At 41.6% G+C, this 18,495-nt stretch overlaps 1 protein-coding gene across 2 annotated transcripts in view; it reads right to left on the reverse strand.

The window, feature by feature from the left end:
• Nucleotides 1-2,285: 2,285 nt before the first annotated feature.
• Nucleotides 2,286-18,495, reverse strand: part of LOC115189019 (junctophilin-1) — a 37,515-nt gene continuing 21,305 nt past the window's right edge. For both annotated transcript variants that reach the window (XM_029747846.1, XM_029747847.1), the window contains one exon: nucleotides 2,286-2,466. In XM_029747846.1, coding sequence (XP_029603706.1) covers nucleotides 2,301-2,466 — 166 coding nt within the window. In that variant the 3' untranslated portion in view covers nucleotides 2,286-2,300. The remainder of the gene's footprint in view (nucleotides 2,467-18,495) is intronic.

Genomic DNA, 18,495 nt, shown 5'->3' on the forward strand with positions numbered 1-18,495 from the left:
TTGGGGCCTGTTCATATAGGGGCCTGTTTGTATAGGGGCAGGTTTGAATAGGGGCCTGTTTGTTTTGGGGCAGGTTTGTATAGGGGCAGGTTTGTATAGGGGCCTGTTGATTTGGTATAGGGGCCTGTTTGTATAGGGGCAGGTTTGAATAGGGGCCTGTTTGTTTTAGGGCAGGTTTGTATAGGGGCAGGTTTGTATAGGGGCCTGTTGATTTGGTATAGGGGCCTGTTTGTATTGGGGCCTGTTAGTATTGGGGCCTGTTTGTATTGGGGCCTGTTTGTATTGAGGCCTGTTGGTTTGGTATAGGGGCTTGTTTGTATTGGGGCCTGTTCATATAGGGGCCTAGTTGTATTGGGGCAGGTTTGTATAGAGGCAGGTTTGTATAAGGGCCTGTTGGTTTGGTATAGGGGCCTGTTCAAATAGGGATCTGCTAGGATAGCCCCCCCTGGAGTTACTGATACATGGATAGTGAATGTGACAAGGTGGTCTAGAATGTTACCTGAATGGTGGAAGTTAGATAATCTAGAATGTTACCTGGTTGGTGGAAGTCATGTGATCTAGAATGTTACCTGGTTGGTGGAAGTCAGGTGATCTAGAATGTTACCTGGTGGTGGAAGTTAGGTGATCTAGAATGTTACCTGGTTGGTGGAAGTTAGGTGATCTAGAATGTTACCTGGTTGGTGGAAGTCATGTGGTCTAGAATGTTACCTGGTTGGTAGAAGTCAGGTGGTCTAGAATGTTACCTGGTTGGTAGAAGTCAGGTGATCTAGAATGTTACCTGCTTGGTGGAAGTCAGGTGATCTAGAATGTTACCTGGTTGGTAGAAGTCAGGTGGTCTAGAATGTTACCTGGTTGGTAGAAGTCAGGTGATCTAGAATGTTACCTGCTTGGTGGAAGTTAGGTGGTCTAGAATGTTACCTGGTGTGTGGAAGATAGATAATCTAGAATGTTACCTGGTTGGTGGAAGTCAGGTGATCTAGATTGTTACCTGGTTGGTGGAAGTTAGGTGGTCTAGAATGTTACCTGGTTAGTGGAAGATACTTGGTCTAGAATGTTACCTGGTTGGTGGAAGTCAGGTGATCTAGATTGTTACCTGGTTGGTGGAAGTTAGGTGATCTAGAATGTTACCTGGTTGGTAGAAGTCAGGTGGTCTAGAATGTTACCTGGTGGTGGAAGTTAGGTGATCTAGAATGTTACCTGGTTGGTAGAAGTCAGGTGGTCTAGAATGTTACCTGGTGGTGGAAGTTAGGTGATCTAGAATGTTACCTGGTTGGTGGAAGTCATGTGGTCTAGAATGTTACCTGGTTGATAGAAGTCAGGTGGTCTAGAATGTTACCTGGTTGGTGGAAGTTTGGGGATCTAGAATGTTACCTGGTTGGTGGAAGTCATGTGGTCTAGAATGTTACCTGGTTGGTCGAAGTCAGGTGGTCTAGAATGTTACCTGAATGGTGGAAGTTTGGGGATCTAGAATGTTACCTGGTTGGTAGAAGTCAGGTGGTCTAGAATGTTACCTGGTGGTAGAAGTTAGGTGATCTAGAATGTTACCTGATTGGTGGAAGTTTGGGGATCTAGAATGTTACCTGGTTGGTAGAAGTCAGGTGGTCTAGAATGTTACCTGGTGGTGGAAGTTAGGTGATCTAGAATGTTACCTGGTTAATGGAAGTTAGGTGATCTAGAATGTTACCTGGTTGGTAGAAGTCAGGTGGTCTAGAATGTTACCTGGTTAATGGAAGTTAGGTGATCTAGAATGTTACCTGGTTGGTAGAAGTCAGGTGGTCTAGAATGTTACCTGGTGGTGGAAGTTAGGTGATCTAGAATGTTACCTGGTTGGTGGAAGTCATGTGGTCTAGAATGTTACCTGGTTGATAGAAGTCAGGTGGTCTAGAATGTTACCTGGTTGGTGGAAGTTTGGGGATCTAGAATGTTACCTGGTTGGTGGAAGTCATGTGGTCTAGAATGTTACCTGGTTGGTCGAAGTCAGGTGGTCTAGAATGTTACCTGAATGGTGGAAGTTTGGGGATCTAGAATGTTACCTGGTTGGTAGAAGTCAGGTGGTCTAGAATGTTACCTGGTGGTAGAAGTTAGGTGATCTAGAATGTTACCTGATTGGTGGAAGTTTGGGGATCTAGAATGTTACCTGGTTAATGGAAGTTAGGTGATCTAGAATGTTACCTGGTTAATGGAAGTTAGGTGATCTAGAATGTTACCTGGTTGGTGGAAGTCAGGTGATCTAGAATGTTACCTGGTTGGTAGAAGTCAGGTGGTCTAGAATGTTACCTGGTTAATGGAAGTTAGGTGATCTAGAATGTTACCTGATTGGTGGAAGTCAGGTGGTCTAGAATGTTACCTGGTTGGTGGAAGTTTGGGGACAGCTCCCTAGCGACAGCCCTAGCGATGTCACAATCCTGTCCGGCAGAGATAGCTGCCTGGTCTGCTGCCTCTCCCTTCGTCCTGGCATGAGCCGTCCTGGAGAAAAGCACTCCGCATTAGAACATCAACACACACACTCACTGTTTTAATGACGGCCAGTTACCTGTAAATTACAACAAAATATACACAAATCCAAAGAAACGTTGGTGTAATCGTACATTTCTGTAAAGTTTACAGCTAATTCTGAGCTAATCTCACTATCTCTCTCTCACTCTCTCTCTCTCCCACTCTCTCTCTCTCTCTCTCTCACTACTCTGCCGGAGGACCATCCTGGGCTGGAGTTGGTCATGAAGGCAGGCAAACACACACACACACACACACACACACACACACACACACACACACACACACACACCACACACACACACACACACACACACACACACACACACACACACACACACACACACACACACAGACACAGACACATACAAATAGTTTTCAAACACACCTGTGCACACAAAGCTTTTGGCATACGCATATCATCAGGTAGAATCCAGAACGCTTCTCCAGTCTGTTTTCCTCTATATGAGAGAGTAGCATGGCTGTGAGTTAACTAGAACCCAGAACACTTCTCCTCTATCTTTATATCCCAAATTGAACCCTATTCCCTATATATAGTGCTCTACTTTAGACCAGAGCCCTATGGCACCCTATTCCCTATATAGTGCACTACTTTAGACCAGAGCCCTATGGCACCCTATTCCCTATATAGTGCACTACTTTAGACCAGAGCCCTATGGCACCCTATTCCCTATATAGTGCACTACTTTAGACCAGAGTCCTATGGCACCCTATTCCCTATATAGTGCACTACTTTAGACCAGAGCCCTATGGCACCCTATTCCCTATATAGTGCACTACTTTAGACCAGAATCAAAAGGGAATAGAGAAGGATCAGAACAGCAACAACAGTTGGAGAGGGAGGAGACACAGTCAACATCCAACAGAATGTACCTAAAGCCAAAATGCCCTAATGAGTTTTGGGATCATGATTAGTATTACCACATAGCTGCATTACTGCACAATACTGTGGTGAGATGGTAGCTTACACACACACACACACACACACACACACACACACACACACACACACACACACACACACACACACACACACACACACACACACACACACACACACACACACACACACACGCACACACACCCTGAGAGCTGTGGCAGGGTACTAGATGAGGACAGGCTGTGAGCAGTTACAGTTTGCATTAGGGTTACACACACACACACACACACACACACACACACACACACACACACACACACACACACACACACACACACACACACACACACACACACACACACACACACACACACACATATTAGGGACAGAGGTTTTTAAGAATAAACTCAGACCAGAACACAATTACAGCAGAGGAACAGAGAGTAAACAACACAATGGATTTAAATAAAATGGGATTCTATTCCTAAAAAAATTGTCCACGATATAGAGAGAGATGTGAGGTGTTATAGAGAGATGTGAGGTGTTATAGAGACAGACAGACAGACAGACAGACAGACAGACAGACAGACAGACAGACAGACAGACAGACATGTGCACTGTACATACACTTTATACAGTGCCTTCGGAAAGTATGCATACCCCTTGACTTTTTCCACATTTTGTTAGGTTACAGCCTCATTCTAAAATTGATTAAATTACTTTTTTTCCATCATTAATCGACACAAAATACCCCATAATGACAAAGCAAAAACAGTTTTTAGACATTTTTGTCGATTTATTAAATATCAAAAACTCATATGACATTTGCATAAGTATTCAGACCCTTTACTCAGTACTTTGTTGAAGCACCTTTGGCAGCTATTACAGCCTTGAGTCTTCTTGTTTATGGTTCTACAAGCTTGGCACGCCTGTATTTGGGGAGTTTATCTCATTCTTCTCTGCAGATCCTCTCAAGATCTGTCAGGTTGGATGGGGAGTGTCGCTGCACAGCTATTTTCAGGTCTCTACAGATGTAACATCGGGTTCATGTCCGGGCTCTGGCTGGGCCACTCACAGACTTTAAGAAACTTGTCCCTAAGCCACTCCTGCGTTGTCTTGGCTGTGTGCTTAGGGTCGTTGTCCTGTTGGAAGGTGAACCTCTGCCCCACTCTGATGACCTGAGCGCTCTGGAGCAGGTTTTCATCAAGGATCTCTCTGTACTTTGCTCCATTCATCTTTGCCTCGATCCTGATTAGTCTCCCAGTCCCCACCGCTGAAAAACATCACCACAGCATAATTGTACCACCACTAATGGTGGTAAAATTACCAGGGAAGGAGGGTGCCAGGTTTCCTCCAGACGTGATGCTTGGCATTCAGGCCAAAGAGTTCAATCTTGGTTTCATCAGACCATCTTGTTTCTCATGGTCTGAGAGTCTTTAGGTGCCTTTTGGCAAACTCCAAGCGAGCTGTCATGTGCCTTTTACTGAGGAGTGGCTTCTGTCTGGCCACTCTAGCATAAAGGCCTGATTATTAGAGTGCTGCAGAGATGGTTGTCCTTCTGGAAGGTTCTCTAATCTCCACAGAAGAACTCTGGAGCTCTGTCAGAGTGACCATTGGGTTCTTGGTCACCTCCCAGACCAATGCCCTTCTCCCCCAATTGCTCAATTTGGTCGGGCAGCCAGCTCTAGGAAGAGTTTTGATGGTTCCAAACTTCTTCCATTTAAGAATGATGGAGGCCACTGTGTTCTTGGGGACCTTCAATGTTGAAGCAATGTTTTGGTACCCTTCCCCAGATCTGTGCCTCAACAAAATCCTGTCTCGGAACTCTACGGTCAATACCTTCAACCTCATGGCTTGGTTTTTGCTCTGACATGCACTGTCAACTGTGGGACCTCACTTAGACAGGTGTGTGGCTTTCCAAATCATGTACAATTAATTGATTTTACCACAGGTGGACACCAATCAAGTTGTAGAAACATCTCAAGGACGATCAATGGAAACAGGATGCACCTGAGCTCAATTTTAAGGCTCATACAGTGGTTCCTCCTTTAAAAGTTGTGTCAGACTGCAGTACACCTTGCGTGCTGCTGCAGCATTCTGTGGCACGTCAATTAATTGTCAACCATTTTTTTCTGTTACTGCAAGTTATTGCTAATTTGACCACCAGCGGGCATCTTTGAGAAGCATTTGATAGTATTCCATATTGGCATTACCAGAGAATTTAAAACCTTTTTTTGTAGTAACATAGTATATGGGATTGATTTTAAGAAATTTGGCCTAATTAATTTGATTAATATTATGGTGTTTCTATTCAGAGAAAAACAAAACCTTCAGGATTTCCGCTGTACAACGTGACGGTCGGGACTAGGCTACAGGATTGAAGGATTCTAAATTGTTTGCCTTGATTAGACAACTTTGTTCCAAAAAAAAATCAGTGATATTTATTCCCATAGTAATTCGTTATGGATCCATAACTTAATCAACATCTGCATTTTGAAAGAGTATTTTTTTCATCATTATTTTATTAACAAAATATTTTTATTTGTTTATTAGGCTACTGTGAAGTCTAGAATACTGTGCATACTGTAGTTAACATGGGAAAGTGCCTAATTCCTTACATAAGGGAGAGTAGGCCATGTCTGTACTACAGAATGCAGAATGCAGAGTGAAGACCGGTGTTATTTCATAGTTGTGATGTCTTCACTATTATTCTACAATGTTGAAAATAGTAAAAATTAAGGAAAATCCTGGAATGAGTAGGTGTGTCCAAACTTTTGACTGGTACTTGCTTAATTAATTTGATTAATATTATGGTGTTTCTATTCCATGAAAAATGAAAAACCCTCTAGGTTTCCGTTAGGATGGAACAGAAAATATGGCGCTGTACAACTTGACGCTCATAAATTCAGTGTTGTCAGATTGTCAGTTTGTAAATTCAGACCGTTTCGCTCTCGGAGCGCACAGTGGACGTTCGGGCCGAGGATTAGGGTTGATTTGTGCGTTCTGGCCTTACAACAGCAGTCAAGCACCCAAGCTAACGTTGGCTAACTTGCTAGTTACTTCCAGACACAAATGAGACTACTCTGACCATTTTACTCGCCCTAGCAGAGCTGGTAAGGCAGTTTTTGTATTAACCAGAGCATTGGTGACTGTTACTGTGCTGCTGGAAACAATTTAATTACGCTTTTTTGCCGATGTTTAATGACACCGGCCATATTCAACCGGTGTTAAGTGCTCATAAATTAATTATTCTGTGCTCTGGTACACTCAGATGAGAGTGCTCTGAAATCAGAGTAGATAGCCAGAGACAATTTACGAAAGCACCGGAATGTCCATTGAGAACGCAAAATGACTATACCATTTAGCTAAGCTAAGAATGACGGGAAAAATCAAGTCAATAAACGTTGGGTAGTTAGATAGCCTATAGTTAATATACTGTCAAGTTTGATGTATAACTACAAACGTTAGGTAGCTAGCTAACATAACGGTACATTCTGCTGTAATGATATGCTATGTTGTTCATAAGGACAGCGTGGCTAACAAATTGTCAGCCAACATAACGGGTAAGGTAACTTATTTGAGAAGTCATTACTTTATTACATTGAGTAGCAAGCTACCCCTTGGTCTTTAGGGCAAATCTGGTCTCTGATAGGAGGGGGAAGGTTTTCACACCTAGCTCGGCTATTAGACTTCTTTAGTAAAGGTTGAAAAGTCTATTGTTCAGCTATTAGCCCCCCTCCCCAACTTGCAACACATTGTTGTTGTTGTTCCCATCTCGTTCCTTTCCCTCTTCCTCGCGTCATCATTCTGATCCTGAGTGGCTCGCTTGTGGGCGTGCTGGCATGATATGGTAGCATCTTCGGTTGTTCGTCAAGAATTCTGCATACAGGAGCACGTTTGTATGAAGGTGTGGTTATTCACAGGCAAATTGTCATATGCTATGGAGGTAAATTTGTGTCTTTTTGTCGAGAGCAAAAAATCTTTTTTTTTTAAACAAAAATAATTCTTCTGAAAGCGACTTTTTTTCTGACACAAAGGAAGTCATAGCGGACACCTACGAAGAAGGACTGTGTGGTGATGGCATCTCAGGTAAACAGCACTGGGCGTTCTTCCAGCCAACTTTTACATAGCTAGCAGTTAGCTCCTACGATTCAGTGTCGGTTCATAACATTCTACTATATTACATACATACCGTAGAACAATAAATAATGCAATTATTATTGTCAGGCTAACCAAAAGCATTTAGCTACGGAGCTTGTTCTCTGCATTTTTAGTTGAATTCATCAAACTTTCTTTCATGGCAACTCATAAGCAGGCCATGTCCTATTTGTTTCATTGTCGATATATAATCATATTTCATGACAGTGTAATGGTTAGCTTTTTTTTACAAAATAACACAATATGTCTGTCAGGGAATGCTATTCTGATCGGTCAGATGAAGAGTTAGACCAGAAGGTCAGCGCCATTAAGACAAGGATGCCCCATGTCGGCTTTAAAATGGTCAAAGGAAGTCTCAGAGCAATGGATCACCGTGTACAATGAAAAAGAGTTAGGGAGTCTTTGCAGCGTGTAGATGGAGCAGGTATCATTGCATATTTCCCATCACCTAATGATCAACCACAATACCAGTCTGGTGTTAAGCTTTCTGTGCTCTATTGACGTATCCTGAAAATGACATCTGCTGCTTTAGACTGAACGGTCATATATGAGTTATTGTTTTCATATCTTCAAAAAAAAAAATCTATTTTCTTTACTTTCAGAGAGCGAGTTAACCAAGGGGTCGAAAATGTAGATATTGCCAGACGTTCACTGTCCGAGGAACAGGCCGGGGAAGCTTTATTGCTGGCAAAAGTGACCATAACCAGAGGTAATTCATCTGTTCTGTGTTCTTTTTCTCTTTCCATCTCTGCCTGTCTTGTTGTACATGGAACCTGTCTCACATGCATTAATTAAAAAAACCTTAAGATGGCAGCTGCTAATTTTCAGATTTACACCACATAAACACTCAGCCATTTTCACTGGACTATCTGTTGCTGCCAAGTCATGATTTCCCTGGGGGTTAGCCTTGCAATAACCAAGTGGTGAGACACATAGCCCTTTATATTTAAATGTTTCAGGTACACTCTGATAGGTGTCTGCATCACATACAGTATCTTCTATTGACATTATCTTCTATTGTTTGTCCTCATGTGTCTGTTTTTCAGCATAAAGTACTCTGTAGCCACTTAGTGTGGACACCAGGTGAGACCACACACACACACACACACAATAACAGTCTCTCTCCTTCACTTCATCCCTCTCCTCCTTCTCCCTAAATCCTCTAGGTTATGTCAGCTGTTTTGGTGAACCCCTCCCGCATCTGAACTGGCTGACACAGAGGGCACAGCATGATCAGAGGTGAGAGGTCACTGAGTCGGGTCAACAGGAAGCATTATTAAAGAGATGCTTTACATTGAAATACAGATAGAGATGTAGTTAGTCCCAGAGTTAATGATCCCAGGTCAGTTTATATTATACAGGAAGTATTATTAAAGAGATGCTTTACATTGAAATACAGATAGAGATGTAGTAGTCCCAGAGTTAATGATCCAAGGTCAGTTTTGCATTTCATCTCCTGATGATTATGATGACTGACCGTGTTAGAATAAAAAAAACAAGGCTTAATCATGCTCTCTCTCTCTCTATCCATCTGTCTCTCGTCTGCAGTTATGTTTTGATGTGAGAGAGGAAGCCAGTCCCGTCATCACCACCTCATCCACTCTTAAGATAACCTTCGGGTCGACTGGGAGCCCAAGGCTGGTTAGGAGACACCGCTAGAGACACTGTAATTGTGATGAACTGAGAGAATATTAGGGTAGCACTGTAATTTATTAATCATATGCTGTCTGCCTCTGTTCTTACCTCACTCCCCACCTCGTCTTTCTTCCTCGTTTTTATAATGAACAACATATGTGCATTGAAGTACAGATTGAACTTGTATATATAATATAATATTAAAATTTTCCTAATTATAATGCATTATGTATTTATAACACCTGGATAATGAACTTCTTTCAATAAAGCGTTTCACATTCTCCACTGGTTGAAATGAAGTATCTCATTGAAATACTATCCTGTGTCCTCAGATTAATGCAGATGAAGGGAGTTAGATATGCATCATTTTTTATTCCTGTATATATGAATTACAAATCAGCCTTTACTTAAATCATGTTTCTGTAACTATGCAATAGACTAATATATAATCATTGATGTCCCAGGAGCAGGAGTGGTAAACACTGTTGAAGTGTATAATTGTAATACATACATGCAGACACAGTTTGATTTAAAAAAAAAAAGATTTTACCTTTATTTATACAGGTTTTTCTCATTGAGATAACATATATTTTCCAAGAGAGACCTGGTCCAATAGCAGCAGGGGGAACAAGGTTTCAGACAAAACAACTTACATACACTAACACAACATTAAACACAACTATAAACACACATACACTAACACAACATTAAACACAACTATAAACACACATACACTAACACAACATTAAACACAACTATAAACACACACACACTAACACAACATTAAACACAACTATAAACACACATACACTAACACAACATTAAACACAACTATAAACACACACACACTAACACAACATTAAACACAACTATAAACACACATACACTAACACAACATTAAACACAACTATAACACACACACACTAACACAACATTAAACACAACTATAAACACACATACACTAACACAACATTAAACACAACTATAAACACACATACACTAACACAACATTAAACACAACTATAAACACACATACACTAACACACCATTAAACACAACTATAAACACACACACACTAACACAACATTAAACACAACTATAAACACACATATATTACAACAAAAACATTTTACGTATAAAACAAGAAAGTCTTAACTAAAAGCAGCTGCCCTAAAAACAATTACACTCTTCTATGATATATATACATCAATCAAGTGTTTAAACTCCACCAATGAAACAAGATCATCACATTTTTAAATGTTCAGGAGAGAATTCCAGGACCACAGAGCTGAGTAACTAAAACTATTTCTACCATGAACTGGTCTAATTTTTGGTACTGTTAGAAGCAAATCAGAATGGGACCGTAATTTATATTTATTTACCGACCTGATCAAAAAAGAACAGAGATAAAATGGCATTTTACCCAATATGGCCTTATAAATCAGTGTATACCAGTGTTTAAGCCTACGCAAGGTCAATGACGACCATCCAACAGCGCTGTAGAGATCACAATGATGTGTTAAGACGTTTCTGATTTGTAATGAACCTGAGGGCTGCATGATACACTGAATCAAGTGCTCTCAGGGTTGTGGCTGAGGCCTGCATATATATAACATCACTACAATCTAAAACCGACAGTAATGTACACCGTACCAGCTCCTTCCTGGCCTCAAAAGAAAAACAAGCCTTATGCCGGTAATAAAAACCTACTCTCAGCTTGAGCTTCCTTATCAAGTTCTCTACATGCACAGTGAAGCTCAGCTTGTCATCAACCCACACACCCAGATATTTGTACACTTTAACTTGCTCTATATTATGTCCAGCCAATGTAGCAATGACATGATTAGTAACATGCCTGGCAGTTGAAAATACCATGCATTTTGTTTTACCTACATTTAGAACCAGCTTTAAATCATACAGATTCTGTTGTATGATGTTAAATGCTCTTTGGGCATTTTCAAAAGCTAAAGATAAACTACTACCACTTGAATAAAGAACAGTATCATCTGCATAAAAATAAACATCCGCTGTTTCAATAAGATCCCCCAATGTTGTTGATATACTAAATGAACAACAGTGGGCCCAAAATAGAACCTTGCGGAACACCTGAGCACACCTCTATGGACTCAGATTTACAACCATCCGCCATTTACACATTGACTTGATATGACTGAAAAATGATGTCTCAGAGATTCATACCTGAACCACACCTTTATTTGAAAAGGAAGAGTGAATATATTCAATGTACAGGCTACAATGTGGGAATCTCATGCGTGGTAATAACTCCAGTACATACATGAAGGGAACATGTACGGTCCCTTACATACATGTAGGACTTTCATCCTTGGCACAATAAAGCTATTATATTCTAGTCTATCATTAGGCTTCATTAATGCCATTCAGACTTGAAGTTGATACAACAACTATGATAGCTGAGGTTCATAGATTGGTTTGAATATTAGTTCAGAACGTTTTAGGGTCCATACACAGATCGGCTACATACTGTAGCTAGCTACACATCCATAGGCATACAGTTATTTTTTATCCTCCACTACATAATAAGCAAGTAAACAGTTAGCTATGTTACTTCAGCTGCATTGTAAGGCAAGCTTACAAAATTGTACATTCAATTTGCAGTAAATGCTTTAGCTAGCTAGATTCTTTACATCCACTGTTTCACAAGACGACAGCCTGGTTTGCTGGTTTTCTCAGGAGTCCCTAAAACATGAAACAAGACGAATTACAAATTAATTATCATGTCAATACACTATCTAGCTAGCTGGCTAATGTTAGCTAGTCAGATAACTTGCTAAATAGCGTTTATGTAAATTAACTTTATGACAAAAGAATATGCACAAATGTTTGTCTCCACATATTAACTAACATATTCCTCTCAATTGCACATTTTTAGCTTGACTCGTTATGACGTTATAACTACTTACATTTGGTTCCACCGTAATGTTTCGTCAGCCATCTTCACCCAGGGCCGGGAGGCTCGCGTCAAATTCGTCATTGGAACCACTCGATTTGATTGTTCATATAAAAACCTGGGACCCAAATGCATAATGAGTGCTCTAACTCCCCCTTGTGGTGGTCTGGAGCAATGAAGCCGTGACACTGGGTACCTCTAACTCCCTCTTGTGGTGGTCTGGAGCAATGAAGCCAACTTTTAAAGGAGGAAGCACTATAGCAAAGGGTCTGAAAACTTATGTAAATAAGATATTTCTGTTTTTGTGTAGTGAATAGGGTGCTATTTGGGATGCCGACAATACTAACACCAATTCACAATATGCTAGAGACTGACAGGAAGAAAAATGGAGTATAGACTGACATGAAAAAGAACAGAGACAGGAAGAAGAACAGAGAGTAGAAACTGACAGGAAGAAGAACAGATTAGAGACTGTGTAGCAGGGTGTGTAATTGGCGGCAGAGAAGTCAGGCGCAGGAGAGCAGAACTGGGTAATAACCGGAGATTTAATAAGCAAAACCAACGGCATCCAGAACAACAACAAAAATGTGCACAAAAATAACCCATTGTGCGCTCACGGGGAACAAGCACAAGCACTACAATAAACAATCCCACAGAAAGACATGGGGAGAACAAAGGGTTAAATACACAACAAGTAATTGAGGGAATTGAAACCAGGTGTGAGGAAAAACAAGACAAAACACGTGGAAAATGAAAAGTGGATCGATGATGGCTGGAAGACCGGCCACGCCGACCGCCGAGCACCGCCCGAACAAGGAGAGGACCCGACCTCGGCGGAAGTTGTGACAGACAGACTAGAAGAAGATCAGAGTAGAGACAGACAGGATGAAGAACATAGAGTTGAAACTCATAGAAAGAAGAACAGAGTAGAGACTGACAGGAAGAAGAACAGAGTAGAGACTGACATTGAGAAGAACAGAGAGTAGAGAATGAGGGGACGAAGACCAGAGAGTAGAAACTGTCAGGAAAAAGAACAGAGTAGAGACGGCTAGGAAAAATAACAGAGTAGTGACTGCCAGGAAGAAGAAGAGTGTATAGACTGACGGGAAGTTAAACAGAGAGTAGAGAATGACAGGAAGAAGAACTGAGAGTAGAGACGGACAGGAAGAAGAACTGAGTGTATAGACTGACAGGAAGAAGAACTGAGAGTAGAGACTGACAGGAAGAAGAACAGAGAGTAGAGACGGACAGGAAGAAGAACTGAGAGTAGAGACTGACAGGAAAAAGAAGAACTGAGAGTAGAGACGGACAGGAAGAAGAACTGAGAGTAGAGACTGACAGGAAGAAGAACAGAGTAGAGACGGACAGGAAGAAGAACTGAGAGTAGAGACTGACAGGAAGAAGAACAGAGTAGAGACGGACAGGAAGAAGAACTGAGAGTAGAGACTAACAGGAAAAAGAAGAACTGAGAGTAGAGACTGACAGGAAGAAGAACTGAGAGTAGAGACTGACAGGAAGAAGAACACAGAGTAGATCAGTTAAGCCCCAGCCAGTCCTAGACATGCCAGGCAAGGCTCCTGTTGAATAATACTGGTATTTGGTACTTTACTAGGATCCCCATTAGCTGTTGGTACTTTACTAGGATCCCCATTAGCTGTTGCGAAAGCAGCAGCTACTCTTCCTGGGGTTCCACACAAAACATGAAACATGACATAATACAGGACATTAATAGACAAGAACAGCTCAAGGACAGAACTATATCAGTTTAAATAAAGGCACATGTAGCCTACATATCAATACATACACACAAACTATCTGGGTCAAATAGCCTACATATCAATACATACACACAAACTATCTGGGTCAAATAGCCTACATATCAATACATACACACAAACTATCTGGGTCAAATAGCCTACATATCAATACATACACACAAACTATCTTGGTCAAATAGCCTACATATCAATACATACACACAAACTATCTGGGTCAAATAGGGGAGAGGCGTTGGGCCGTGAGGTGTTGCTTTAACTGTTTTTTGAAACCAGGTTTGCTGTTCATTTGAGTAACATGAGATGGAAGGAAGTTCCATGCCATAATGGCTCTATACAGTGCCTTCAGAAAGTATTCAGACCCCTTGACTTTTTTCCACGTTATGTTACGTTACAGGATTATTTTAAAATGGATTCAATAAATGTTTTTTCCTCATCAATCTACACACAATACCCCATAATAACAAAGCAAAAACAGGTTTATAGACATTTTTTTGCAAATTTGTAAAAAATAAAAAAACAGAAATACTTTATTTACGTAACTATTCAGACCCTTTGCTATGAGACTCTAAACTGACCTCAGGTGCATCCTTTTTCCATGGATCATAATTGAGATGTTTCTACAACTTGAGTCCACCTACAGTGTGGAATTTCACCTAACAGATATGGGAGTTTATCAATGTTTGATTTGTTTTCAAATCCTTTGTGTGTCTGTGTGATCTGTGGGAAATATGTGGGAAATATGTGTCACTAATGTGGTTACACATTTGGCTGGAAGTTAGGAAGTGTAGTTCAGTTTCCACCTCATTTTATGGGCAGTGGGCACATAGCCTGTCATCTCTCTCTCTCTCTCTCTCTCTCTCTCTCTCTCTCTCTCTCTCGAGAGAGAGAGAGAGAGCCAGGTCTGCCTATGGCATAATCCCACATAATCCAGGTAGAATCAGGAATTCCCCAGGGCAGCTGTCTAGGCCCCATACTTTTTTAATCTTTACTAACGACATGCCATTGGCCTTGAGTATAGCCAGAATGTCTATATATGCGGATGACTCAACACTATACACGTCAGCTATTACAGCGACTGAAATGACTGCAACACTTAACAAAGAGCTGCAGTTAGTTTCAAAATGGGTGGCAAGAAATAAATTAGTCCTAAATATTTAAAAAACTAAAAGCATTGTATTTGGGAAAAATAATTCTAAACCCTAAATCTCAACTAAATCTTGTAATGAATAATGTGGAAATTGAGCAAGTTAAGGTGACTAAACTGCTTGGAGTAACCCTGGATTGTAAACTGTCATGGTCAAAACATGTTGATACAAAAGTAGCTAAGATGGGGAGAAGTCTGTCCATAACAAAACACTGTGCTGTCTTCTTAACAACACTATCAACAAGGCAGGTCCTACAGGCCCTAGTTTTGTCGCACCTGGACTACTGTTCAGTCGTGTGGTCAGGTGCCACAAAGAGGGGCTCAGAACAGGGCAGCACGGCTGGCCCTTACATGTACACGGGGAGGTAACATTAATAATATGCATGTCAGTCTCTCCTGGCTCAAAGTGGAGGAGAGATTGACTTCATCACTACTTGTTTAGTAAGAAGTGTTGACAAGCTGAATGTACAGAGCTGTCTGTTTAAACTACTAGCACACAGCTCAGACACCCATGCATACCCCACAAGACATGCCACCAGAGGTCTCTTCACAATCCCCAAGTCCAGAACAGACTATGGAAGGCGCACAGTACTACATAGAGCAATGACTACATGGAACTCTATTCCACATCAGGTAACTGATGCAGCAGTAGAATCAGATTTAAAAAACAGGTAAACATACACCTTGTGGAACAGCAAGACTGTGAAGAGACACACACTCAGGTACAGATGGACGGATATGCACACAAACGCTAGCACGCTACACACACGGACATTGAAATAACGTTGAATGGTGGTATTATACATTTAGTACTGTAGACATGTAGTGGTGTAATAATGTTATATGATGTACTGTTTTACCTTTTGTTTTATATGTAATGTAAATGTCTTAATGTGTTTGGACCCCAGGAAGAGTGGCTGCTGCCTTGGCAGGAACTAATGGGGATCCATAATAAACCCCAGGAAGAGTAGCTGCTGTCTTGGCAGGAACTAATGGGGATCCATAATAAACCCCAGGAAGAGTAGCTGCTGCCTTGGCAGGAACTAATGGGGATCTATAATAAACCCCAGGAAGAGTAGCTGCTGCCTTGGCAGGAACTAATGGGGACCCATAATAAACCCCAGGAAGAGTAGCTGCTGCCTTGGCAGGAACTAATGGGGATCCATAATAAACCCCAGGAAGAGTAGCTGCTGCCTTGGCAGGAACTAATGGGGATCTATAATAAACCCCAGGAAGAGTAGCTGCTGCCTTGGCAGGAACTAATGGGGATCCATAATAAACCCCAGGAAGAGTAGCTGCTGCCTTGGTAGGAACTAATGGGGATCCATAATAAACCTCAGGAAGAGTAGCTGCTGCCTTGACAGGAACTAATGGGGATCCTTAATAAATACAAATACAAATGGCAAGGCTATGCTCACTGAGTCTGTACATAGTCACAGATTTTCTTAATTTTGGGTCAGTCACAGTGGTCAGGTATTCTGCCACTGTGTACTCTCTGTTTAGGGCCAGATAGCATACCAATTTGGTCTGTTTTTTTTTGGTTTATTCTTTCCAGTGTGTGAAATAGTTATTGTTTTGCTTTCTCATAATATAGTTGGATCTAATTGTTGCTGTCCTCGGCCTCTGTGGAGTCTGTTTGTGAATGGAGCCTCAGGACCAGCTTGCTGACTCTTCACTAGGTTAATCTCTCTGTAGGTGGGGGCTTTGTTGTGGAATGTGGTGGGCATCACTTCCTTTTAGGTGGTTGTAGAATTTAACATCTTTTATGGATATTGATACCTAGCAGATATAGTCCTATTGCTGCTCTGCATGAACCGTTTGGGGATTTGCGTTGTGCACAAAGTAAATTTTTTTCTGCAGAATTCTGCATGCAGAGTGTTTGTCCCGTTTAGTGAATTATTGGTTGCTGAGTGGACAACAGAACTCACAACCATAAAGGGCAATGGGTTCTTTAAATTATTAAAGTATTTTTAGCCAGGTTATCAATTGGTATGCCAAATTTTATGTTATTTTTGATGGCGTCGAAGGCTCTTCTTGCCTTGTCTCTCAGATCGTTCACAGCTTTGTGGAAGTTACCTGTGGTCCTCATGTTTAGGCTGAGGTAGGTATAGTTTTTTGTGTGCTTGAGGGCAACGGTGTCTAGATATAATTTGTGGTCCTGGCAACTGGACCTTTTTTGGAACACCATTATTTATGTCTTACTGAGATTTACTGTCAGGGCCCAGTTCTGCCAGATTCTGTGCAGAAGATCTAGGTGCTGCTGTAGGCCCTCCTTGGTTGGTGACAGAGGCACCAGATCATCACCAAACAGGAGACATTTGACTTCAGATTCTAGCAGGGTGAGGCCGGGCGCAGCAGACTGTTCTAGTGCCGTCGCCAATTCGTTGATATATATATTTTGAAGAGGGTGGGGCTTAAGCTGCATCCCTGTCTCACCCCACGGACCTGTGGGAAGAAATGTGTGTGTTTTTTTGCAAATTTTAACCGCACACTTGTTGTTTTTGTACATGGATGTTGTATGTTTTTCCCCAACACCACTTTCCATCAATTTGTATAGCAGACCCTCATGCCAAATTGAGTCAAATGCTTTTTGAAATCAACAAAGCATGAGAAGACTTTGCCTTTGTTTTGGTTTGTTTGTTTGTCAATTAGGGTGCGCAGGGTGAATATGTGGTCTGTCGTACAGAATTTGGTTAGAAGACAATTTGACATTCGCTCAGTACATTGTTTTCACTGAGGAAATGTACAATTCTGCTGTTAATGATAATGCAGAGGATTTTCCCAAGGTTGCTGTTGACACATATCCCACGGTAGTTATTAATCCACTTTTGTGGATTAGGTGATCAGTCCTTGGTTCCAAATATTGGGGAAGATGCAAGAGCCACAGATGATGTTAAATAGTTTAAGTATAGCAAATCGGAATTTGTGGTCTGTATATTTTATAATTTTATTTAGGATACCACCAACACCATAGGCCTTTTTGGGATGGAGGGTTTGTATTTTGTCCTGTAGTTCACTCTCTCTCTCTCTCTCTCTATCTTTCTCTTTTCTCAATCGCTCTGCCTCTCCCTCTTTCTCTCTTTATCTCTCTCTCTCTTTCTGTGTTTCTCTCTCCCTGCATTTCTCTCTCTCTCTGTTTCTCTCTCTGTATCTCTCCCTGCCCCCATCTCTCTGCCTCCGCCTCTTCCTAGCGCTGGGTGTCTCTCCCTCCCTCCCCCTCTCCCTCCCTCTCCCTCCCTCCCTCCCTCCCTCCCTCCCTCCCTCCCTCCCTCCCTCCCTCCCTCCCTCCCTTCCCCTCTCCTCATCATCCCTGATGCCTCTATTTCTGACTGCTTCAGACCTTGGACATTGAGGCGTCCTGCGTGCAGTGCCAGGGACAGTGTGTGTGTGTGTGTCTGTGTGGCCCAGGACAGTGAGATATTAAAATGGATGAGGAGGGAGCCATATGCTTCCGTTC

This window comes from Salmo trutta, unplaced genomic scaffold (assembly GCF_901001165.1).
Source record: "Salmo trutta unplaced genomic scaffold, fSalTru1.1, whole genome shotgun sequence".
Classification (NCBI taxonomy): domain Eukaryota; kingdom Metazoa; phylum Chordata; class Actinopteri; order Salmoniformes; family Salmonidae; genus Salmo; species Salmo trutta.